Source organism: Artemia sp. Qi Xiang Cuo, chromosome 3 (assembly GCF_049724085.1).
Source record: "Artemia sp. Qi Xiang Cuo chromosome 3, ASM4972408v1, whole genome shotgun sequence".
NCBI classification, from domain to species: Eukaryota; Metazoa; Arthropoda; class Branchiopoda; order Anostraca; family Artemiidae; genus Artemia; species Artemia sp. Qi Xiang Cuo.
Window position 1 is genome coordinate 42,500,363 of NC_142796.1, and position 26,879 is coordinate 42,527,241.

The 26,879-nt window shown below is 35.3% G+C and overlaps 1 protein-coding gene across 1 annotated transcript in view; it reads right to left on the minus strand.

Annotated features, from left to right (window-relative positions):
- LOC148954117 (sterol carrier protein 2-like) overlaps positions 1–26,879 on the minus strand; it is a 112,458-nt gene that overhangs the window by 70,206 nt on the left and 15,373 nt on the right. Inside the window, exons 3-6 of the mRNA XM_089085927.1 lie at positions 19,745–19,874; positions 17,387–17,580; positions 7,729–7,919; positions 3,816–4,053 (exon numbers count right to left, since the gene is read on the minus strand). Coding sequence (XP_088942053.1) covers positions 3,816–4,053; positions 7,729–7,919; positions 17,387–17,580; positions 19,745–19,874 — 753 coding nt within the window. The remainder of the gene's footprint in view (positions 1–3,815; positions 4,054–7,728; positions 7,920–17,386; positions 17,581–19,744; positions 19,875–26,879) is intronic.

Below are 26,879 nucleotides of genomic sequence, written 5' to 3' on the forward strand. Positions count from 1 at the left end.
ATGAGCCCTGTCTCAAATTTATACGAGTATCTCTTTCCCAGGAACCCTATATGCCCCCACGGCATAACTTATAATGCCAGTCGCACGGCCCTGGGGGCTTGTGTTGACACCGGGGTTTTTGTTATGTGATGATTGAACTATTTTCAACAAAATAGCTATCACAAAATTTTTATAATGTGTTTGGGAAAAAAGGGCGTGGGGGGGGGGGCTGATTACCCTTTGAATACTTTTGACTCTTAAAAAGGGCTCTAGAACTCTCAATTTGCAATTGAATGAGCTCCCTTTGAAGTTTATACGACAACCCCTTCCTCTGGTAAAAAAAAAAAAATAATAAATAAATTATAAAACATTGGAGCCATATGGCCTTTACTATAGGCATGGCCTCTGATTATTTGATACTACTAATCATATTAAACATTTCATTTTGGAACGTTAATTTTCTGTGTTTTTATGTTATTATTTTTAGTGTTATTTTGTCTCACATTAGTATTGTATTATTACAACATTTTTAACGCACCATAGTTTTTAAATACAACTATAATTATCATTATTGACTTTTTTCTTCAACTTACTTTAAAATACTTAAAACTAACCAGTGGCGTCATTTCATTCTGAACTAAGGGGGTCTAAGCAACCTCTGTGGTCCCCCTAAATTGGTCAGTTCTCAGTTTTTGAAGAGCAATATTTCTTCACAGTAATTAGCACAGGCCTCTCCCTAAATCGACTAATAAGAGTAGGAAGCAATTTAAAAGCGTTTAATGAATACAGATAGAACTTAAGTTAGAAATTAATTTACAGTTTTATTGTAACACTGAGAACAAGGTCCCATTTTTCTAAAGATATTTTCTAACTATGTATTTTATATAGTTTGATTTTGTATAATAATTTTATATATTTAAATATATTTTCTAACCATAGTATTGAAATCCATCAATTTCCTAAGAGCCTTTTCACTAAATATCAACATCAGATCTCTCATAACTCTCATTACCGATCTATTCTGGTATGCCCTTCTTGTAGTAATGGAAACAGCCAAAACAAGGTTGAGTCTATGAGGATGGCAGTTAATGTAAATTGTATGCGGTGCAATTGATATAACACGCACTTGCCCACCTGAAAATTGGCCGCTCGTGACACTGCCCTGGTATTTTCAAAGAAAAATTTAAAAAACAACAAATTTCAACCTCCCTCTGGATGTTCAACAGTAAATTCCTTTCCCCAATCGGAAATTTCCTTGAACTGACACCAATTGATAGGTTTGAGGTTTTCTTTCTCTGCTAAGGTTGTTCTTGTATAGCTCTTATTTGTTAAGTTTTTCTTGTTTTCTTACCTTTTTTATAAGTTGGTTCAAGCTAAGCCCCCCCCCTTGTTAATAAAACCATCCGTTTGTGAAGTCAAAATATTGGGTCTTTGATTCTTGGTACAATTTCTTTTTAACTGTCTTATTAACAAATCTTTTCCTTTTGCATATTCTCGTTTTGTTATGATCTTTGGTGTGTGAGATTAAGTATCATTCTTCAAGATCTTTATCGATTCTTTGAATTGTCCTTTCATATAATATATTTTTCTTGTCTTTCTTATCTATCCTGAAATCTAATAAAAAGTACTGGTCAGAAATTCCCACTTTGATTCTTTCAAAATTCAAGAAACTAAATTTCAAGACAATTCGAGAAACAAAATTCATGAAATAACGATTTGAATGCCAAATTTAACATGTTGCCTGGAGGCAAAGAATAAAAAGCGTAAGAAACTTTCAAAATCCTATACGGTCTGGCTTCTATTAACAATTAAATAAAAAAAATAGGTTTTTTTAAAACTGAAAGTAAGGAGAAACATTAAAACTTAAAACGAACCAAAATTATTCCGTATATGAAATGAGTGTCCCCTCCTCCACGCCCTGCTAAAACTTTTATTGTTTTAAAAAGTAGAGCTGTGACAAAAAGTCAAACTTTAGCGCAAAGAGCGGGGCGTTGAGGAGGGGTCAGCCCCTTTCATATACGGAATAATTTAGCGTAAGAGCGAGCTATTGAGGAGAGGCAATCCCCCTTAAATACGTAATAGCTTCTGTTCATTTTAAGTTTTAATTTTGCTTCTTACTTTCAGCTGAAAAAACTGGTTTTTTTATATTTAATTTCTGATTGTTTTTTAAATAATACTGGGAAATCCAGCGCTCCCTTCATGAAAATTCTCTTCCTCCATGAAAAATTTCTCCGTGGAAAGATCCTCCCACGTAACCTCCTACCCCCACCCCCACCCCACCAGAAAAAAAAACCTGAAAACGTCTGTACATTTCCCAATTACCAATACTGTATGTAAACAATGGGCAAAGCTCATAACTTGCAGTGTTTTCCCTGGGGACTGTGGGGGATTAAGTCGTCCTCAAAGACATAGTTATTAAATTTTTCTACTATGCTGAAATAAACGGTATCTCAAAATTTTGGTCCGGTGAATTTGGGAAAAAATAAGCGTGGGAGGGGGCCTAGTTGTCCTCCAAATTATTTGGTCACTTATAGAGGGCACTTGAACTTTTAATTTCCGTTCAAACGAGCCCTCTCGCGACATTCTAAGACCACTGGGTCAATACCATCCCCGTGAGGGAAAAAACAACAAAAAAACAAATAAACACGCATCCGTGATCTTTCTTCTAGCAAAAAAAAAAAAAAGAAAGAAAATTGCACATTTTTGAAGATAGGAACTTGAAAACCCACAGTAGAGTTATCTGATACGCTGAATATGATGGTGTGATTTCATTAAGATTCTATTGCTTTTACGGGTTGTTTCCTCCTTTTTTTTCAAAAATAAGGCAAACTTTCTCAGGCTCTTAAATTTTGATTGTTAAAACTAAACTTGATGAAACCTATATATTTAAAATTAGCATAAAAATACAATTCATTTGACGAATCTATTGATATCAAAATTCCTTTTTTTAGAGTTTCGGTTATTACTCAGCCGGGTCACGCCTTACTTTTAGTTCGTTACCACGAACTGTTTGATAATACGTCTATAGCTACTAGGAACGCAAAAAGTCCGCCGCTGTGCAAAATAGTGTTTTATTTACCAAGTTCAGAAACAGAGCCGACCTGAGTCATACATGACCAAGAAAAGAGTCAGAACAGATTCACAAATAGTCCCAAAGAAATATAGAGTACATAATACGTATATATGGAGGGGGTCACTGCTCCAGAATCACGTAATCGACATGTATAATTTTATTACTGATCCCGGGACCAATTACATATTGTAATGAAAGCTGCTCACCCTGGCCCTAACAACAAGGCAATCAAAATGTCGTGATACACAAAAAAAGAATAATAAAAAATGTGCTTGGGAATGAAGCCCACAATATACTGTTCTGAAGTACAGCTATATTAGAAAGAACACTGTTTTACGTAATTTTTTTTTGCAATTCTCAAATGAAATCGACAGAAATTGTGACAACTGATTTGGGGCCCCTCCTAAAATCAGGGTGGGGCTATAGCCCCAGCCCGGCCCCCCCCCGAACTATCGCTCCTGAAACTAACCATTTGAATTAAACCCATTTTGTGTTGTCCTTTATTTTTTCTATATGTTGATATGTTATATGATATAATTTAAATATGCTGTTTAATATTTCATAAAAGTAACCTGATATTACTAAACATATAGTTTTGATATTTTCATTTTCTAAACTTTGATGTTTTTTTTACTTATTTGTGTAATATTAGTATTGTCTTACCTTAGTGTTTTAGTGCATGGCACAATAGTTTTTAAACACGATTACTATTATTATAAAGGTTACTCGTTTCCTTTTTATACTTAAAGATAATAAAACTAACCATTTTCAGGTTACTTTTTTCTTCAAACGTAGAGGCAGTGTCTGTTGCCATTTGCATTCCAAGAATTTCTACTGCTTGACCTTGAAGCCGATGCTTTTTCACAAATTCTTCAGAAACTACAATAGCAGCGGCAGCGCCATCTGAAGTGGGGCAACATTGAAGCTTTGTTAATGGTCCACAGACCAGGGGAGAATTTTTTATTTGATCCAATGTATATTCGTCTCGGAACTGGGAATATCTGGAGTAAAAAAGAATAAAACTCCGAGAGAGAGAAAGGAAACAGAAACAACTAAAAAAAACTGATAAGCACATTCGTAGTTACGTACATTTCTATATAATTGTCAATTCTTTTTAATTTATTTAATTTTTGAATAGTTGCTTTTTCTGGACAAAACAACACATTGCTGAAGAAAAGGCTTTTCTGTAATATCATCAATAGATTTTTGCATGTCAACTTTTTGTCAATCTTCTTGATATTTAAAAATTAAATAATTTATGATTTTTCTTATATTTGCTTGCAACCTTCGTATTAGGAAGATCTCTTGGTAAAACTGACTACCTCGAAAAATAGTTTCCTTTTCTCTGTAGCATCACTAATAGCTTAGTCGTCTGTCAACTTCGATACCCAACGAAGGATACTTTAACTTAATCATATTTTAAAAAGGTGCTATTATACAGCAGAAAATTAGAATAGCTCCTTCAGCGACAAGGAGGACGGAAAAACTTAAAATACTAGGAAAATTAGAAGATTTAGATACAATTTGCCCCTACATCAATTTTTATGGATATTTCGGAAAATTTTAATGGATATTCTGATTATTTTTTTTTATGATTCCCCATTCCTTGGCAAAAGCACACAATTCTAGAAATAAGAGGTTTTTCTGCAATATTATAATTAATTTCGTTAAGCGTTAACCAACAATGGTTTCCATGCTCAATTTTTGATAATTTTAAAGTTTTAACGATTTTCTCCATGTTACTGAAATTCTTCGTATTAGGTATATTTCTTGGTAAAACAAAATACCTCAAAAACAGTATTTTTGTTATCTTTAGCGTCAATAATAGTTTAATTGTCTGTCAACCTTGACACTCAACTAGAGATACTTTTAAATTAGTTATATTAAAAAGAACGCTAACAAGCATAAAATTAGAAAAGTCACTTTTAGCTATTAGGAAGAAATAAAAACTGGAAGCACTACATAAGTTAGAAAATTAAATGCATATAATTTCCTGCCAATATTACAAATCAAGAAAATAAAATTGAGGTAATGCTGTAAGACCACTACTTTTGAGAAGGAAAAACTAGTAGAACAAAATAGTGGTAATAATAAATTGACCATTCGACGCTTTTTCCAAACCTAATGGTCACTAATGTAACAATTGCAACCCATCCCCCTCTATAAGGGGGCCAGATAAAGCCCTGAATTATCTTCATCCGTTGTTTTTGCAACAATCACTGTGTCTCTGTAAAACAGGCATTTTATTCTTTACCTTCTCTATAGCATTATGACATTATGAAACATGAAAGCAACAGGCCATTATGGTTGCCCCCTTAGGATAACCTAGTAAAGAACGAACCCTAGCCCATAGTAACCGAAACTTAAAAATGTGTATAGGAAAATAACTGTGACATGAGGAAGAACTGCCATTCAAACCTGATCCGGGAATGCTAACTATTATTTCAATTAATCTTAATGATAAAAATTCCTAGCGAAAACAAATTTATGGAATTTCAAAAAATAGCCCCAGGCGTCACAAAAATGATTAAAGCTGCACCATTGGAATCACCATAGCCGAAAACCCAACTTATTAGAATTACAGTCCCCCATATTGACTAACAAGGAAAAGCCCTTTCGCATGGGAAGTAGTTATGCGTCTACTTTTTTTTAACTCTTGCTTCCATTTTCCCTGTCACCGCTAGTGGGGCGCTGAAATATCATAGAGAGATATTTAAAGGCTCATTTGAAAGGAAATTGCTATATCTACGTGCTTTTTATATGTTATATTATTTTAAAATGATTGAAAAACGTGGATTAAGACGGAAAAAAAACATGAAAATCTGAATACTAGAAACTCTGCATATTACAAAGTTAGAATCTTATTATCACAGTCTTTTGTTGTGGGTTGTACATAGCTTAGGACTAATTCTGGCCCCAGTATAAGGGGGAGGGGTGCCAATTGTCAGAGTGGCTTCTATTATATTTGGAAACAGTGTTGAAATGGAATTCAATGGTACTACTCTTTTGTTAATATACTGTTTCCTTCTCACAAGTAGTTGGTGGCACTACGTCTTTTTACCCTTCCCCTATATTTCAGAAAAAAAATTGTTTAATTGAAAATACCTTCTTTTTTGGTGTTTTCATTGAAGAAAAATTGAAAAACAAAAAATAAAGTGCCCCCCCCTTAGAATTTGAAGAAAAAGCTTACCCCTTCCCTCAAAACACTTTCGTGAATATATCCCACAAAATTTAGTAATCATACGAGAGATAAGCAACTAAAAAGAGAAAATAAAAGTGGACATATAAGTCATGGCAAAATAAAGAGAAGACTAATCACAAATAGTTATCTATTAATAAATAAAAAAAATATAGAAGATGGTAGCATTATGATACAGTATTCCAGTATCTAACAGTGGATAATGGTAGAAGTTCTGATGAAGTAGATAATATAGTTCATAGTACAAATACAGTGCATATCAAGTTAAATTATTATTTTTGAAAATTTACTCCCCTTCTTCTTGCCGGTATGCTATGCGAACCAGATTTCCTTCTGGAGACACCAACTTAGTGGCTTAATTTTGTCAAAATCCTTGGGGTGGGGGGCAAAGTTGCAGCCAATTTCCTCAAATCAAGTGAAAATGACAATGAAGACTGAAAAAATGAGCCATATAGTACCATAAAGGTAGATACATACTAAAAAAAACCGGGCCATTTCTGTGGATGCTTGGATTATGCAGGCTTATCTTAGTTTTGACAAGATTTTTGAAGAAACTGAATTTCAAGAGGGGGAGGGCAAATTAGGGTCTGGGAGCAGCTACCCCCTTAACCCATAGCAAATTACGCCCCTGCAACAACTCCCAAGCACTCTTACATATTCAGAAATTAATCTATCTTTTTGGATGATGCTAGAATTGCAAATGAAATTTCTTGGAAGTAAAGTACAATTTTTAAATTTCTCTGTATCAGATCAAAGCATAATAGTAATGTAGGGCATATGAAATAATTATTGAGCTCTTATTTTATGTGCACTGTTGCAGGGATAAATAATTGCTTCAATTTTTCTAACCTGTGTGGAACGATCTCTCTTAAGAGGAAGAGTTTTTCCCCACTTCAGCCAAAAAAATGGCGGCTGGTTGTTGTTAGATCTTCAAACAGTGACGCTAATTCACGAAAATGCAAAGGGGGAGGGGGATATATTTTTCAAAATATAATCGGGAATGCTATTTTGTTATTTCTTCAATTCTTTCACTAAAAATACAAAATATTATAGGTATTCTGCAAAGCAGATTACGCTCCGAAGCGCGTTTGGACATGCACTAATTGTTGTACTCCTTTCCTATAAACTGAGAACAACATCCTTGTTCAAATCCTAAATTATCATTAACAGCACCACTAACATAAATGAAAAGTACTCTAAATAGCCGTCGTAAACAGAATCATTAACATAGATAGCCCGAAAATAATTAAAATAACCTAACGATCATTAACAGCTTCATTAACATACAAGCTAAATGACCCTCAAAAATCTATCTTTGTGGAAGTTCAGACTGGACTAGACCACACGAATGTGAAAATCTATCTGTGTAAAATTGGAAATAAAATTTCTTAAAGTAAAATTTTTACCTTCTCTGTATCAAATGTATTGAATATGAAAAATGGGTTATTCCAATTTTTTAATAAATATTGTTACTTACGGATTATTTACTGAATGTTTATGATTTTTATAGGCGATTTTCGCCATGTGTTCTGGTGTTGTTCCATATTTTTTATTATGCTCTGCACCAGCTGCACCGAACATTTGAGCAGTAATAGGGGCTGCTTCTATCCCAACTGTATCAGCCAAAACCTCGACATGCTTATCCATTGGGTTAGTTCTGTCATTGAACTATAAAAAAATAACTATAAATATAAACTAACTATATACTAACTATATACAAACTAACTAACAAAAAATAACTATAAATAACTATAAATATAAGTATATATCAAATAGGCTTGGAGGTGTTGTTTCTTTTCAGATTTGGTTTTGTTGCCTTATTTGTAACCATGACCCATGTGGCTCTAGTGTCGAATAAAGTTTTGGTTACTATGGGTCGTGGTTTGTTGTTTACTTGGTTGAAGCTATCGCTGCAACTTTAATATATCAAATCATGTACCAGTGCTACAATTTATGATTCTGAACCTAGACCTAAGTTTCCTCTTAGGCATACTACTGCTAAAAACTCACTTCAGAATTAAGCGGCTTAGGGCAACACAGGTGCACACACTTTTCTTCCATCCCAATCTATTAAAATTATTCTCCTGCATCTTCTTTACTTTGTTTTGTTAGTAGCCTCTAGTGGGGCACTGAAATATCATCAAGAGGTGTTTGAGGGCTCATTTCAAAGGAAATTAGTGCTATATTTAGTGCTTTTTATAATTAAGAAGAAACTAATAGAATGAATTATAATTTTCGACAAAAACTGGACCTGCACATACATAACACACATATCTTTTGACAAGAGTAGTAGCAATATACGATGTTATACTTGACTGATCCCGTTGCCTGATTCCCTAAAATGTCGCCATGCCTTATAGTAAAGAATGAACTCTAGCCAATAACCAAACTTTTTTGGTTTGATAAGAAAATCAAAAAAGACTATGTGCATGATGTGCCATTCAGCGACGACCGCCATTACATTAGGTCCAAAATGGATGCCCCAAAAGTACGATTTTCGACAATGTATTGTTCATTAGGTCCCAAACGGATGGCCCAAAAGTATGACTTTTGGCAAAGTACGACCGGCACCTGTCATACTTTATCAGTAAAACATGGCAGCCTGCTATCATTACGATATTATCATTTACCTACTATACTAACTATGTATATTGGATGAAAATTATCCTTTAATTAGCATTTTGAATTATTATTATCTGGAAGCTGAGATCCAATGTAAATAAATAACAAGAATGTTTAAGCTCAGAGAAAGCTTATCACTAGAATCTAGAAAAAGATTAATGTCAACAAAAGAAGAACTTTGAGCAGTGCAAATTAGAAATTCTTGGTTTATCAAAATAGTAAAATAATGTAAACATATATTGTCTACTTTGGTGACTATAAATATACCAAGCAACAGAAGGCGTCGGACGAAAGGTTTTTAACGACTGCTGCTCTACAGCCACTTTTGCAACTGAACAGTATTTAAATTGTACCTGCTTGTTCTTTCATGAGGATTGGAAACTTACTGACTGTATAATGAAAATACCCGCTTGGCAGAGTGGCTTCAATTACCCGTTGTACAACCTCACACGATTACAGACATTAGACAATTATGTAGGCAGATAAAATAACTTTCAGCGAATCTTCTTCAGCATTTACTATGTTAACATGACAATGGCGGTATTTGATTATTTAGTTAGGTTGAACATTAAGATGCAAGTTAGTCGTCTGCAGCCAAAAGAATCAATAGAGGACTTTGAGCACGAGGAGTTCGAGCGCACAGTAGATGAATCGCAGTTCAACAATATAAAACAACGAATGAATATTGTTTTTGCCACCGTTTCGCTTCTTTTTTTCTAAATTAAGCATAAAAAACTTTTTCCACAAAATAAGTTTTTTAAAGAAAAGTAAAGAACACTATTAAACCAAAAATGAGCAAAAATAATATCAAATAATCTACCAAGCGTGAAACTACCACAAATCAGCATCGATAAATAAATGAATCCAAAAACGAACAGATACTACAACAAATAACCGAGTCAAACTGAAAACAAGTAGAAATTGACATGAGCAGGGCTCAAAACCCCTACGCCTTCCCATGGCCAGAACATAATTTGCACTTTACTGAAAAAAATATACATATTTTTACTTTTATAACTTTAATGAATCAAATAATATTAACATTTTGGTTAATAAATATCAGTATATGAATGTTAAACTGACAATGCACATTCATTTGTATTTTTTTTTCAGTAAAGTGCAAATTATGTTCTGGCAAATTATATATATATATATATATATATATATATATATATATATATATATATATATATATATATATATATATATATATATATATATATATATATATATATATATATATATATATATATATATATATATATATATATATATATATATATATATATATACAGGGTGTTCCAAAATGGTTGACCCCATTCTAAATGCCCATGTTTCGGAAACTACTCGATGGATCTTAATGAAACGAAATACACTTTATGTTGAAGGTCATATGTTTTATTGGTTAAATTTACAAAGAAAAGTACAAATATTTGTTGGTTCTATGACAGATTTTTATAAATGTTCAATATGAGCGCCACCTGTGACTCTGCAAACGTCGAGTCGGTATTCAAGCTCTTGCCAAACTCGCTTTAGCATGTCTTTGGTAACAGTCTCCAGTGCAGCTTTAATTCTCTGTTTCAGTTCTTCAATGTTAGCTGGAAGAGGAGGTACAAAGACTAGTCCTTTCACATAACCCCAGAGGAAAAAATCACACGGCGAAAGGTCGGGTGATCGTGGTGGCCATTTCAGAAGCAAATCGTCTTCTTCACTACCTCGACCGATCCATCTCTCTGGCAGAACCTCGTTGAGGTAGGCTCGTACAGTGAGCTTCCAGATATATATATATATATATATATATATATATATATATATATATATATATATATATATATATATATATATATATATATATATATATATATATATATATAAGGCCCAGAAAAACAAAAATTTGCAGTTGCAGTTACTATAAATGAGGACTCTTTGGAACCAACAGCTGAGCAAACGTGTCAAAAATAAAAATGAAGAGCAAAGACACAGGCGGTTAGAACATATGCAAAAACGACAATTAGAGCGGGTTAAACAAGTGAGGGAGTCAAAAATAAAAAAGAGCAGCGAGTCAATGAAAATCAACGGTGACAGCTAGAATCAAAACGTATCATAATTAAAAATGATAGCAGTGATGATTGGGTTTGGAATTTTGACATGGATAAGGTCATCAATGCCTACCATACCTTGTTTAAAAAAAACAGAAGTTCGGCGATATGTATTTCATAATGACGAAAGATAAGCAGAGGTGTAATGAAGCAAACAAATTGATAATGATAGCAATGATGATTGAGTTTTGGATTTTGACATGGATAAGGTCATCAATAACTACCATACCCTTGAAAATCGAAAATATGGACTGTGTAAATCGTTGGAAGAAAAAGAAGTTTTGTCCCACCACCTGATCAACTAAAACAAACAAAGGTTCGGCGGGATGTCTTTCATAATGACAAAAGAACCAGTTTTGTCTCACCACCTGAACAATTAAATGAAACAAAAGTTCGGCGATGTGTCTTTCATACTGACAAAAGACAAGCCAAGGCAAAAGAAGATGTTTTTGTCCCACAACCTGAACAATTAAAAGAAACAAAGTTGGTCGTCGATGATCTCCATTGCATGTAAAATCAAAAACCTGGACAAGATAAACTGTTGGAAGAAAAAGTTTTTGTCCCACCACCTGAACAATTGAAAGAAACAAAGGTTCGGCAATATGTTTTTCATAATGACAAAAGACAAGCCGAGGCAAAAGTTAAAGATCCAATAAAAAAAACTTAATTACACAAAGCCACCACTTCTAATTTAAGGTCCATTTGGACGTCATGACATCAAGAAAAGGCTCAAATTGTCAACGTTTACAAGACAAGCGACAGTGAGAATCTGCTGCGTGCCAGGGCCAAGCGGCTCAGACGTACTTTTGGGGGAATTCCCACAAATTCCTTCAATGCACGTCCAATGTGCATAAACCCACACAAGGGGTATATACAACCAGGATAAAAAGCGAGCAGCATTTTGTTTAATTACAATAATTAACAGAAAAATAAAATAGAAATACCAGAAATAAATCAAATAAAGGAACAGCTTAAAATTTAGACTTTTCCACAGGCTACAAGAATGATTGCCATTTACATAACCTGCAGAGCAGAGCTATAGCATACAAAAAATTAGCTATTTTTTGCCTGGATTCTCCTTATTTTTTGCCTGGATTCTCCTTATTTTTTGCCTGGATTCTCCTTTGATATTATAAATTTGCAAACGGAGAGGGGGGGGGGGGGCTCTTGCTTGATTTCAAAGCCTTCCTGAAAAAAAATATACTTTTAAAATTCAAACATGTTTACATAATTTATACGAAAACACACATTTTGAAGAAAAAACTGCATTTAAAAATAAAGACCTTTTTTAGAACCTTGCAAAATCAGAGGCAACGCTGCAGCGTTGCCTATAGTAAAGGCTCCAATGTTTTATTATTATTTATTTTTTTCCCAGAGGCACATCATTCGAAAGGGGCCGTCGTAAAAACTTCAAAGGAGACACATTCGATTTGAAATCGACAGTTATAGTGCTCTTTTTGATAATCGAAAATGATTGGAGGGTAACTAGCCCCACACCCCCCCTCCCAAGCCCATCATTCCTCCAAACACATCCAATCAAAATTTTGAGATAGCCATTTTGTTCAGCGTAGTTGATTTCCCAACAGAAAATATATTTTTGAGGAGGACACTCCCGCCCAGCCCTCGGGGCAAGGGTTTTAAGTTATGCCCTGGGGGCATATAAGGTTTTTATAGAAGGCGTTGTCGTAGAAACTTCAAAACAGGTTCATTCGATTGGATATTAAAGGGTTAATGCCCTTTTAATAGTCGAAAGTGATTGGAGTGTAACTAGCCCCCCCCACACCCATCATTTCCCCAAACACATCCAATTAAAATTTTGAGATAGCCATTTTGTTCAGCGTAGTTGATTTCTAGATAGAAAATATATTTATGAGGAGGACACTCCCCTTCAGGGCAAGGGTTTTAAGTTATGCCCTGGGGGCATATAAGGTTTCTTATAGAAGGCGTTGTCGTAGAAACTTCAAAAAAAGCTCATTTGATTGGAAATTCAAAAAACTAGAGCCCTTATAATAGTCGAAAGTGATTGGAGGGCAACTAGCCCCCCCCCCCACACGCATTATTCCACCAAACACATCCAATCGAAATTTTGAGATAGCCATTTTGTTCAACGTTGTTGATTTCCAGATAGAAAATATGTTTTTGAGGAGGACACTCCCCCACAACCTTCAGGGCAAGAGTTTTAAGATATGACCTGGGGGCATATAAGGTTTTTATAGAAGGCGTTGTCGTAGAAACTTCAAAAAAGGTCATTCAATTGGAAATTCAAAGGGATAGTGCCCTTTTTAATAGTCAAAAGTTATTGGAGGGCAACTAGCCCCCCCACGCACATGATTCCTCCAAACACATGCAATCAAAATTTTGAGATAGCTATTTCGTTCAGCATAGTTGATTTCCAGATAGAAAATATATTTTTGAGTATGGCAATCCCCCACAACCCTCAGGGCAAGGGTTTTAAGTTATGCCCTGGGGGCAAATAAGGTTTTTATAGAAGGCGGTGTCGTAGAAACTTCAAAAAAGACTCATTCGATTGGAAATTCAAAGGCTAGTGCCTTATTAGGTTCATTCGATTGGAAATTCAAAGGGATAGTGCCCTTTTTAATAGTCAAAAGTGATTGGAGGGCAACTAGCCCCCCCTCCCTACGCCCATCATTCCCCTAGACACATCCAATCAAAATTTTTAGATAGCCATTTTTGTTCAGCGTAGTTGATTTTCAGATTGAAAATATATTTTTGAGGAGGACACTCCCCCACAACCCTCAGGGCAAAGGTTTTAAATTATACCCTGGGGGCATTTAGGGTTTTTATAAAAGGTGTTGTCGTAGAAACTTCAAAACAGGCTCATTCGATTGGAAATTAAATGGCTAGTGCCCTTTTTAATAGTCGAAAGTGATTGGAGGGCAGCTAGCCCCCCCCCTACGCCCATCATTTCCCCAAACACATCTATTCAAACTTTTGAGGTAGCCATTTTGTTCAGTGTAGCTGATTTCCAGATAGAAAATATGTTTTTGAGTAGGACACTCCCCCAGAACCTTCGGGGCTAGGGTTTTAAGATATGCCCTGGGGGCATACCATCATTTCCCCAAATGCATCGAATCAAACTTTTGAGATAGCTATTTTGTTCAGTGTAGTTGATTTACAGATAGAAAATATGTTTTTGAGGAGGATACTCCCCCACAACCCTCAGGGCAAGGGTTTTAAGTTATACCCTGGGGGCATATAAGGTTTTTATAGAAGGCGTTGTCAAAGAAATTTCTAAAAAGACTCATTCAATTGGAAATTCAAAGGGTAGTGCCCTTATTAATAGTCAAAAGTGATTTGAGGGCAACTAACCCCCCTCTCACGCCCACCTTTTCCCCAAACACATCCAATCAAAATTTTGAGACAGACATTCTATTAAAAGTAGTTTAAGTTCTGGAAATTAGGTCTTTGAAGATGACAACTCCCCCACAGCCCTCAAGGCATGGGTTGTAATTTAAGGATTCTCCGAATCCTTCCCATTATTTATTATGGAAGGGATGCTCGTATAAACTTTAGAGAGCGCTCATTTGACTGAAAATTGAAAGTTCTTGTTACTTTTTTAAGAGTCAAAAGAGATTGGAGGGTAACTAGCCCCTCCCCCTCCTCCCCGACCTAAATGCATGAGATAAAAATTTTGAGATATACATTTTGTTAAAATAGTTCAAAGTTCTGATAACAAAAAAATCGGGTGTCGACACAGCCCACCAGGGCCCGGGGGTAGGCGTTGTAAGTTATGCCCTGGGGCATAACTTATAAAGGGGGGCTTTTAACTTATGGGAAAGGGTTTTGTATGGGAAGAACACATAGGAAATCTATCATAATTATCCAATTATAAGGTTATACATTCTCTGAGATAGATGTAAAATTGCTTTGACACACAAAATCCTATTAAGGTCAATTCCAAACAGTCGTGATCCCTTTGGGTCAGAAAGTGAAAAGGTCTAAACCCCCTTATTGGAGCTATTTTTTTTAATCCATTCATTGTTGTCAATCACTGTCCACAAGTTATGCAAAATGTCTAGGTTTTTATCAAATTTTATCAAATATAAGGTTTTTATCAAACAGGTAATCGTATAGACTTTGAAAAAAAAGCCTCATTCGATTTAAATTGAAACTTCTAGATTCGTTTTTTAAAGTCAATAATAATCGGACAGTAAGCACCCCCCCCCCCCATGCCATAAAAACTTGAAACTTTTTGCAATCGAAAACGAACAAAAATTAATTAAAAAAAACTTTAAAAAAAATATTTTCTTAGAAGTAATGCATAGGCTATTTCAAACTTAACAACTACATATACAAATCCCTTTTAAAATTAAAACAAAAAACGATCAGATATCTCAACTAAAGAATAAACAAAATCCAAAATTAACATAAATTAAATAAACAATCATAGCAAAAAACATAGAACAAGTAAAATTTAAATGAATAAATGGATCTTAAAGCGAGTAATGCTTAGATTGAATATGAAAATCAAGCTTAAAACGAAAACAAATATTTTGCTATTAAAGTATAAACAAAACTTAAAACGAACAGAAATTAAATAAACAATCAATGCGAGAAAACATACAATATATATTAATGTAAATGAATAAATAAATCTTAAAACAAGTGAAACTTAATTTGAATATGCAAATCAAGCTTGAATCGAATAAAAATAACTACAAACAAGAGTTTGGGTATCGCCTCAATGCAGAAGCCTAAAACCTACTGCGTCATTGGCGCTTTACTGAAAACGAATTATATTACAACTGTTTTCTTTTGTACTTAATATTGAAAATAAATATTAAAATTGCAGTAAAATTTTGAACTGATGAGCTTTTAGCAATTAATATCATTATGCATTAAAATATTTAGTTTAATTTATTAGTTCTTTTCAAGATTAGTCAAGACAAATATAGTTTCACTACAAACGAAATTTGGATACTGCCCCCTTCTTTAACTGTGAAAATATAAAACCTTCTGCGTCATTAGTGCTTCATTGAAACGAATTACTCGTATATTACAAATTTATTCTTTTCCAGCTCTTACAGCATTGAAAATTAAAATAAAAATTACAGTTAAAAAAAATCTTGAACTGATGGATCTTTCAACAATTAATATCATTATAGATCTAATATTCAATTTGATTTTGTTTATAATTTCCAAGACTGTTCAAGACTCATACAGTTTTGCCATTTTTTTAACTCTGCCATTTTTTCTAACTAATCGTGTTGGTTTGTTATGAAAACATTCTATGGCTTCTAGGCATTTCTATTTGAACGGAAAACTGCACCTCAAACTTTGTGGAACATGCATTTTCTTGCATGAAACACCAAAATATAATAAAATGTCAAGTTTCGGAGTGTTCCATCACTTGCAAGCAAGTGCCATTGGTATTTTTGAATCCGCATGGTCAATTTAGGGGCTGGAGGGTAGGTTAATTCTCGTAGCAGCCCCATTCCGTCGTGGTATGATTAACACTTTCAACACCTGGCGTCCGGACTAACATATAATCTACCAAGCATACAACTACCCCAATTCAGTATCAATAAATAAATGAAACCCAAAACGAACAAAAATTTAAATAAATATTAGAGTCAAACTCAAAACGAGCACAAATTAATATGAGTAGGGTTCAAAACCCCAATGCTTTCTAAAAGCCAGAACATAATTTGTACTTTACTGAAAAAAATATTCAAATGAGTTTACAAAATATTTGTTTTCGTTTTAAGCTTGATTTTCATATTCAATCAAAGCATTACTCGCTTTAAGATCTATTTATTAATTTATATTATTACTTGTATGTTTTTGCTATGATTGTTTATTTAATTTCTGTTCGTTTTGGGTTTCATTTATTCTTTAATAGTAATTTCTGGTCGTTTTGAGTTTGAATTTTAACAGGTATTTTTATCTCCTGAGCTTAAGTTTAAAATGGCCATTAATTTTCTTTGAAAAAATTATTTTTAAGAAAGTTTTTTTTTTTATTAATAATAGATAAATGACGTTTCTAAAGCAAGTTAAACAAATGACATGTCTTGAGAAACTCCTCAACAATATATACACTAGGGTACAACATTTCTTTCATATTTTGTTGTTCTAGTTAAAGTGGTTTCATCCCATCTCATTACTTCTAGTCGAATCTCTAAGAATCTTTGGTGGAGGCTTGGCGTTCCGGGGAAATGCAGTTGAAAAGCCATGCTTTAAAGAAATGTTAATTAGTTATTTAAAAAATAATGAGAAATTTAGTCATCATACAAAACAGAATTATCAGACACCCCCCCCCCCGTCCTTGTACGGCCCTTACTTAGGTATTTTTTTTTTTTTTTTTTTAGAAGAAAGGAAATCCTTTCCCAAGAAATAAATCCAAGCCATTATTTTGGCAGACTCAAAAAAATAATAGCAAGAAATACGGCATACCTTAGAAGTGAGGGATCCACGATCCATTTTTTCGAAACCCAGAGCAAGCACACAGTCACTCTGGCCTCCTTCTACTAATTGCTTAGCAAGGTATAAGGCTGAAGACCCAGTTGAACAGTTATTATTGACATTGTATATCGGAATACCAGTCATACCAAGGGGGTATAAAGCTCTTTGGCCACAAGTTGAATCGCCTATAAAACGAACATACAACAAAACAAGTTTTCACTACTCTTTTTTTAAAAACAGTATTATATACTTTAATAAAACGCCACTAATACTTCACATATGTTCTACATCACATTGGAGACAAATCCAACTTTATTACAACCCTACAGGGCTCCCCAGGGTACTAAATAAGGTTTCCCAGCCATTCTCAAGAATTTTAACAGCATTTTGATAGAAATTAATAAGAAATTAATTTGGCCACAAGTTGAATCACCTATAAAACAAACATAAAACAAAACATAAATCTTCACTACTCTTATAACCTGTTGGAACCCTGCAGGGCTCCCCAGGGTACTAAATAAGGTTTCCCAGCCATTCTCAAGACTTTTAACAACATTTTGATAGAAATTAATAATCTTTTCATATTCAAGGACGACTTGATTGTCAGACACCTTAGATAAACGCTATTTCCTTTTCAACATGATATGTACTCCATCAGAACCATACGCAGAGGAAGGGCCTCGGGGTACTTCCCAACCCAAAAATCCGACATTTTAACAAATTCCTGGCTACTTCTTATTTAAATCATCAAATAGAATTTATTGTTGTTACTGACCCCTCCATCCAAAAAACGTGTATATGCCTCTAATTCACGCTCACATTACTAAAAATTTACTAAACAGCGAAATCCCCCCCCCCAAAAAAAAATTATTATAAGGCTTGTTGAAGACGAAGGTAATTTTCAGCCAATGAAAGAGAAAAACGAAACAAAGGCCATATTTCGGTAAGGACCTCGGCAATCTGTCTTCAAAACTAACTTTCCGAGCAGTTTATTGAGTACACCGAAAGGATGTTTTCTTTTCTTAGAGGTTGGCTTCAACAATATAGTTTAAGATACAAAAAAAAAGGAGAAACCAAAAAGCAATGGGGAGAATACTTGAGAAAAACTTCTTTCTTTTTATTGGCCTAAAATTTCAAAGAGGATCCAATCAGGTTTTAAAAAGGCTGGGCTATTAGCTTTCCTTTCTGGCATCCACTTAAGAAGTAAAGTGATTGGCTTACGAAAATATGCAAAAGACGTACACCAATGAAATTTAAGCACACTTTCTGCACACTCCCATTGTTAAATGATAGTTATTGGTAATCAATTTTTCATACATAATCATAATGTGAGATGACTTCTAATTAGATTAACCTGTTCAACGACAGAGAGGTACTTAAAGGAGGGGAACGGCCCTTTTTAAATACGTCAAACCGCTGAAAACATTACAGGTGTCATGGATTGGTCAATTTTACCTGGAATAACTCATTTAAAAACAATGCCTATGGTAGTATTTCTCTGTTTCAAGGGTGGAGGGCTAAAAAATGATAGCGCAGAAGTGAACAAGTTTATTTCAAGAGCATACAATCGCTCTTCTATTCTACAAAGCTACAAGAGCAAAAAGTTGTTTTTTTTGTACAGACTGTTTTTACGGCTTCTGTATATGTATTTAAAAGCATATCAAGCAAAAACCCAAATTATCACATATTTTTTCGGTCTTCCCTCTCCTCTCTTTTTTTAACAACTGAAAAACAAAATAAGACTTTTTTTAAATGCTCAAGTCCATCTCGGGCTTTTATCTGGGCCAGCTGCTCAATTAAATGCTATCAAAGGATTGCAGCCAGTTGACCAAATATCAGAATCATCGCCTAATCTAACAGCTTCAAGCATTTGATCTGCTTCAGATTCTACCATCATCACTGAATCCATTGTTCCGGAACTATTAAGTCTAATTGGCTTTCCTGTAGTTGCTCCCATGCAGGATTTAAGATTAATTGTCCATCAATCATTCCAACACGGCTTGCAGCAACAATTTCCATAAACGGTACGCCAGAAATAGCTAAGGCCGCTGATGCACCAATTAGTATATTTTTGTACCTTTGCCAATTGTTACCCTGCCTTCAATAACTACATGTGATTTTAGCTCAACATCATTGCCAATAACCCCCCCCCCCATCTCCTATAACACAATTTTTGATTGGATTTTTCAGAACTTCGGTTGTTCCAGAAATTAATTGGGATATTACAGTGTCAAACTACAAATGTGAGCTTTCATATATTTAGATACTTTCCAAAATGTCATGGCGGGAGTTCAAACACAATAATTATTTTTTCAAAAATAATTTATAGAATAAAGAAATTGGTCATACCATAAACATATCCAACACATGCCTGCTGAACTGCCTGGTATGGTAACTGACAATCTTGCAAAGCCTTTGTTACTGCTTCATTCACCATATCAGGATAATCAATGTCAGCTCTTCTTCCCGGTTTCTCAAACTTAGGAAGAAACAAAGTTTAGATTCAAAATGACCTTCAGCAAAATGAATTATTTCTAGCAATTATTTGTTTAAATAAAATCCTTCCCAAGAGTGAAATAAAAAAATAATATTTTTAATATTCTACTTTAAATAATATTTAAAGTAGAATCCTGAATAAGGAAAATTCATTAATTATAAATAGTAATAAATGACGTCATCCCGGCTAATCTGTTTCTTAAAGATAAATACTGTCATCTTGGGCTCGCCATTTATTGGTTCGAAGGAATAAGAAGAGGTAATTTTTTTGATAGATTAAACGAAAACTTACCAAGTTTGAAGTTTGATTGTAATTCTACTCTAAAGAAGGAGCGCCAGCGTAGCTGAGAGTTCAACTGAGGGACAGACGCGTGCAATCGCCTCGATTGACCAAAGCAACACCAGTATTTTAAAGTCATTATAATATCCAGTGGTTAAGCTCAAGATGAAACGCTGAGAGTTCAACGGGAAAGGAAACTGGGAGGACAGTTGGACTCTCAGCTACGCTTGCGCTCCTTCTTTGGAGTAGAATTACAATCAAACTTCAAACTTGGTAAGTTTTTGTTTAATTTATCACTTCTACTCTAAAAGGAGCGCCTTAGCTCCGGCTTCGAGTTCAACTGAGATTTTAGAGTTCAGTATGAGCTATACCAATACTAATGATCAATAATATACCTATTCATAAAAAGAGGCTGTTGTACACAATTTCATTTATAGTAAGATATTTCAAAAATAGCAAAATACAGTGAGTAAATTCAAAATACAGATAGCTGCTGACCGCTTTCAATTGGTTTGTTATAGAACCTTGCAAGAGTTTTGGCATTTGGCCAGCCTACATATTTTACGATTTGATCTACATCAACTCCTCTTGCTTTAAGGTGGGACGTTGAGGCAGACCATGCGCCATGAGCACCATAAACACTGATATCTATACCTGCAAGAAATGAAACTTCTTTTATCCATCTAGAAATAGATGACTTGGACGCAGCAGTGTGAGGCTTACGATATGTAAGAAAAAGTGCGTCGTTTCTATTCGGATATGATGTTATTCTAATATACCTAGCTAGGTGCGTCACCGGACACAGGGATGACTCTTGAAAAGGCCGAAATTTAACTACTGATGTGTGGTTGCCCGGTTTCGATGTTTTTAACAACACATTGATTTGAAAATCAAAACTTCCATCGTCATTATGTATCATATTACTAAGTGATAAACTGGCCGAAAACTGAACTCTTTCACAAGCTGATAAAATCAATAAACCTGCTAATTTTTGTGTTAGCGTCTTTAATTGAAGATTTTCGATATCCCAAGCTGGCAGTCTAAAGAGATCGAATACACATTTTACATCCCAAATACTTGAAATCTTGGATAGAATAGGTCTTCTATTAAAGACACCTCTCATAAACTTCTTGGTGATGTGATTACTGCCTAACTGAAGGCTGGGTAAAATTGCCAATAAAGCACTCCTCGCAGTATTAATAGCACTGTATCCAACACCTGAGTGAAAAAGTTCCGTAAAAGTCTCCGGTAGTGTTGCCTCCAAGGCCTGGATTGTGTTTCTTCCACAAAAGTTGATCTGTTTTTCAACATAAACTTTCTACTGGCGCTTAGTCGAATCGCACCATCCATCCATGATAGTATCGACTGTGGAAGGAGAATATCCTTGGTGGTGAAGCCCTTGCCGGAAACGACACAAGTCGCTAGGCGTAACGTCTAGGACAATGGATGGTGCAAGGTTGGCTTCTGTGGGAGAGACAAAGTAAAAATATCATTTGGTAGAAATATTGGACTTCCTATTAAAAGCTTTAATAATAAGGGATGCCATACTTGTGTGGTCCAATTTGGAAAGATCAAAATACCAGTGGCCTGATCTGTTTCCACCTTCTGAAGGGTCCTCAGAAGTAAACTGGATGGGGGGAATACATAAAAGAAACCAGGCTTCCAATTCATTACAAATGCATTTACGAAAAAACATTCTGGATCTGGTTTCCAAGAAACAAATGGTTTAATCTGAAAATCTAATCTAGTCATAACAAATCAATATCTATCGATTGACATACCAAAAAGTTCAAAATAATAAATATTTCAGAATCCAATTTCCATTCCTTTTCATTATCAAATTTTCGTGATGCTTTATCCGCGATATTAGCAACCCCAGGCACATGTTCTGCAGATATCCACCCTTTGCCCTGCAATACTACCTGCCAGACCTTATTTGGGAAATAATTATAAAATTTAGATTTTGATCCTCCCATTTTATTTATATAAGCTACTGTGGTTATATTGTGAGAACGCAGCCGAACATGCGTGCCTTTAATATCCTGGGCAAAACATTTTAATCCCAGATAAACAGCCTTCGTTTCTAAGACATCGATGTCAAATTTCTTCTCTTCTGAGGACCATTCACCCGTGTCCGTTTTCATGGAATATTCATCCACGAGTACCCAACCTAGTTTCGATGTATCACTACAAAAATATTTGTCAATTGATCTAGGCTTAATTACTTTGGAAGCACGATTTATAATATCAAACCATCACTGTAGTTCCGAATTTACATCGGATGTTAAAATTATCCTTGCCGCAAAATTACCTTTCGCGTACTTTAATGCTTGAGTTTTCAACGATTTCGCTTTCCGGTAATATAAAGGCCCTAATTCTACTGCTTGAAATGTTGAAACAAGAACGCCAAATCTATAACTTTTTTAATTTTTCTTTCCAGCAGGAAAATACGCATTGATCGCGAATCTAACAAAAACCCAGAAATTATATTTGTCGGCTTGGAATCAGAACTAACTTTCCCAGGTGAACCACAAACCCCAGCTCTGACAGTAATTAACACAGTTTATAGAATTATCCAGTAAGTTTATCGCAGATCATTTCTGGTCTTCGTTCTCGGTGCAAAAAAAAGCTCCTCCCACTTAGTTGTTCACTTATGGATCAGTGTGTTTGCGTCTATCAATGAGAAATGGTTACAAAGTGCATTATTCGTAATAGCGGGAATCCACTTATTTCCGATTGTTTCGCGTCGGACTTGTCTACCCGTGAAAAGATCTAATGCCGCTTATGTTTTTACGTTCTTCGGAGCACTTGCACCTCGGTCCGGGTTTTTATAATGGGTGAGATAGGGAATGATCATACTGGATAATTATATAAACTGTGGTAATTATCAAGGAGATAACAGGTTTCATAAGTTTCGTAAGAACCCTTGGAGCAGATGATAAGCCGTTTGGCATTGAAGCGAACGCATAACAAACGTCAACTTCAAAACAAAGCCACATTTGATCATAAAAGTCAACAGGACATGAATAATAAAAATCGACTAGGACAATAGAGGCCATATAACAATTATTTGTCATTAAAAGATCCGCAGAATGAATACTTTCCATTTTAAAATTGTAATAGTTAATGTTTGTATTTTTATTTTTAAGATTAAGAATAAACCGAATAGACCCACCTTTCTTTGGGCCTGTAAAAACAGGAGAAATACAACGTATTTCCTTTATTCTGAAGTCGGATACTTTAACAATAACACCTATATGCAATAAAATATCAACTTCTTTTCTTATAGCCTGTATTTCTTCAAACGTAAAACTTTTGTTTTTTGTTTTCAAAGCTTTTGGTGGTGTTTTCTCAAATTCAATCTTATAGCCTGAGGCTACAATATTCAGAATATTCAAATCACTGGTTATAGACTGCCATTTTGAGATGTACTTACTAATTCTCCCAGCTTTAGAGTTATCAGCCAAATGTTGTGACTGCCTATTGAAATTAACAACAAATTCATAAAAATCAAGGGCGAAGTATGTTAAATAGTACATACCAGCTATTTGCGATTCCTTTTCTGGAATTTGGACCTCTATTGACGGTCCTGGCCCTCCCTTCTGCGATAATTTGGACGGGGGCCTCGTTCTGCCATCGACGATAACGGTAGGCCCCCCCCCCCCCTCGGACGTTTTTTGGTCTTCCAAAAGATTTTTTCAAATCCGCCACGGATTTAGCTTTAGACGTTGTTTTGGCAACATCTTTACCAAAAAGAAACTCCGTGACTCTGACTTCAGGAGCACATAAAGCTGATGCTACAGTGGGATCTGGGCTCACTTCAAATTTCATTGCATGACGTCTTTTTATGCTTAGATCACAATTGGTGACGCCAAGCATGTGAACTGCATCTTTTAGGTTTTTGACAACCTTTTCTTTGACATGCTAATTTTTAAGCTCAAGAATCGCATTTGGTGCCTCTAAAACACAAAATGTTGAGTGAGCAATTGTCCGCTGCAGTTGGAGTGCCTTAGCATCCCTCTGTTTAGCCTGTGATGAGAGAATAACCCAAATTTAACTATTCACCTTTGGAGGAACAATTTTATCGGTATTCGCAGGCCTAGGGTGGCGCTCAAATAACTCTTTTAGCTTTACTATTTCCAAAGGCTCAGAGAAAGCTCTATTTGCAACTTTGGCAAGTTTCTTATGGATCTTGGGACCCTCTTTAGTACCAAAACGTTCTTCAGAAATCTTTTTGAATAGAGCGTCATTTGACGTGTTTTCTTTTAATCTTTTACCTTTGTGCTTTTCCGGAGAAGCCTTCCGCTTTGTGTCATGGATTTTGTGGGGCTCCGAGAGCAAGATTTTTCGTTCCTAGAACTAATTTCAGGGCTCCGAGAGCCATATCGAGCACGAGTTTGAAACTTTGGGCTCCAAGAGCCATTTGTTTGATCGCTATCACTCTCACTTGAGAGTATTCTGTGACGCGAATGAGCTTTATGATGTCTTCCACGCCTCTCACGATCATAATTTTCATCGACTAAATTGTCCAACAATCCAATCACTATCTCACTATCACTCATTATTTAATTTGGTCCGAATCAAAGCGAATGCTAACGTCAACTGGTGTTGCTTTGGTCAATCGAGGCGATTGCACGCGTCTATCTCTCAGTTGAACTCGAAGGCGGAGCTAAGGCGCTCCTTTTGGAGTAGAACTTGAAATAAAAATTCTACCTTTCACTTTGAAATTCTATTCATTTTTCTTTCTGATGAAAAGAGGTAGGTAAAAGAGCATTAGGCAATTTAGGATATTATCGGGAAAAGAGCTAGAGCTAGTATAGAAATATATCTACTGTATATCAATAGAAATGAATTACATTTTTTTTTTTGCACAATGAGCAGAGCACCCTGAAGTTGAAGTAGCCTTAAACTTTGACTTAAAACTCCATCACTCGACCACTTCTTTCAAAAAAGTATTTTGGAAGGTTATTCCGTGTTGATAAGAAGAGGGTAAAGGGACAGTTTAGTTCCCCCTGAAGTGTAGAACCCAGGGCCTTGTGGTAAACGTGCTGATTAGTTCTCCCTGATAAAAACAACTTATTTCAGCAGATACAAAGAAGAAGCCCATTTGCGGTATTCTGTGGGACGCCAAGGTCCAATGCTAGTATCAGATCCCGCGAGTGGCAGTTTACGCTTGTCAAGTTCTGGCTGTACCAGCCACAAGTGCCCCAGCTAAACAGCTTTTTAGAACAACAGGACTGATAGTGACTGCAAAAAGATCAATGCTGGCTCCAAGCAAAGTGAACAAACTCACTTTTTTCCATGACAACAATAAACTTGTTCAGAGTGTCATCTCTGAATCAACCTTCATGTGACTGCTGATTTAAAGTTTTTGGTGTTGTTAAGTCATGGAATCTGACTTGTATACAGTGTTTTTTTAATCTTGTTATTTGTTTTTTTCGTTTCCTTATCGTATGTATTTGATGAACAGGAGATGTTTGAACTTCAAACTTTGAAAGTTATGTACACATTAGCCCAAATCATTAAGAAGAAGAAAATGACTAAACACGGGATTTTATAGGAACAATGCGATGTTAAACATAAACACAACATAGGTTTCCTTGGGTCTAGTGGCTAAAAATGAGAATTCTACTTGGTCTGACTGACGGTGAACATGAGCAATTTCCGCATGGCCCAACAAACTCCTGTTTTGTCATATTGTTCTTGTTTGTTTATAGCCAACCATTTAAAAATCCTTACTAAAATCAAGTTGAGGTTGAACATGCTTGATGACATGGAATTTTTATAAACAGTTTTCGGTGCGTCTGGCAGCGAGCCACCGCCAATACTAAATCAAACATTCGCCGCCGTCATGTCGGCGCGGCCGGCTTCGGGGACTACTCGGAACAATGGCCCAAATGTAGCAATCGTCTCCTTACTTCTACAGGACTTGGGTATAGAAGAGGACTATGCTTAAAAGGTGTTGAGGAATTCAAAAATACAAAGAACAGGCGATCTACATGAAAAATACAACAAAGATCTGGATACTTAGGGGAAAGTCCTGAAGCCCCTATCTCGAAATCCTTATGAAAAAAGTGATTCTGCAAAGGACAGTCAAAAGACTCCCAGCTCTATGTGCAGGCATGACCACTTGCCAAATACTTCTGTATTTAGGAGTTGTTTACTGAAAAGCAAAACGAATCCACAAGACAAGCAGAAAAAAGCCAGCCCCAAAACTAAGATCATTTGATATTTTGCTTTTCAATGCCCATTTGTTTTGGTTTCATCTTAGTAACAAGGTTCTAGGAAGACTCCTCCCAGAGAACTTTCCTCTAGAACAATTACCTACAGGGAAAACTCTCCCCAAGAGAATTTACACCCAAGGAAGACTCCTTCCTTAAAGTTGGCTCCTGCAAAACTTGCTCCTAAAAAGTTGAGTGAAAACACCCCTATACATACATACACCATCCAATTGAAGAAGCTCTTCGAAAACCATCATAAAGACGTTTTTGGTAAAAAGTAAAAATTTCGTAACGGTAATCTTTTGCCAATGCAATTGCTGTGGTATGTTAATTTATCGTTTTTCAGGCATGACTGCATTATGAACAAATTGTAACAACCTCAATCCTAATTTTGCCCCCATCCCCCCACCCTCCCTTAGAAAATTTTTTGGCATGTATTCAGAAGTTTTTTTTTGGCTATTTCTAAACAGAATTGCCTGTATGAATT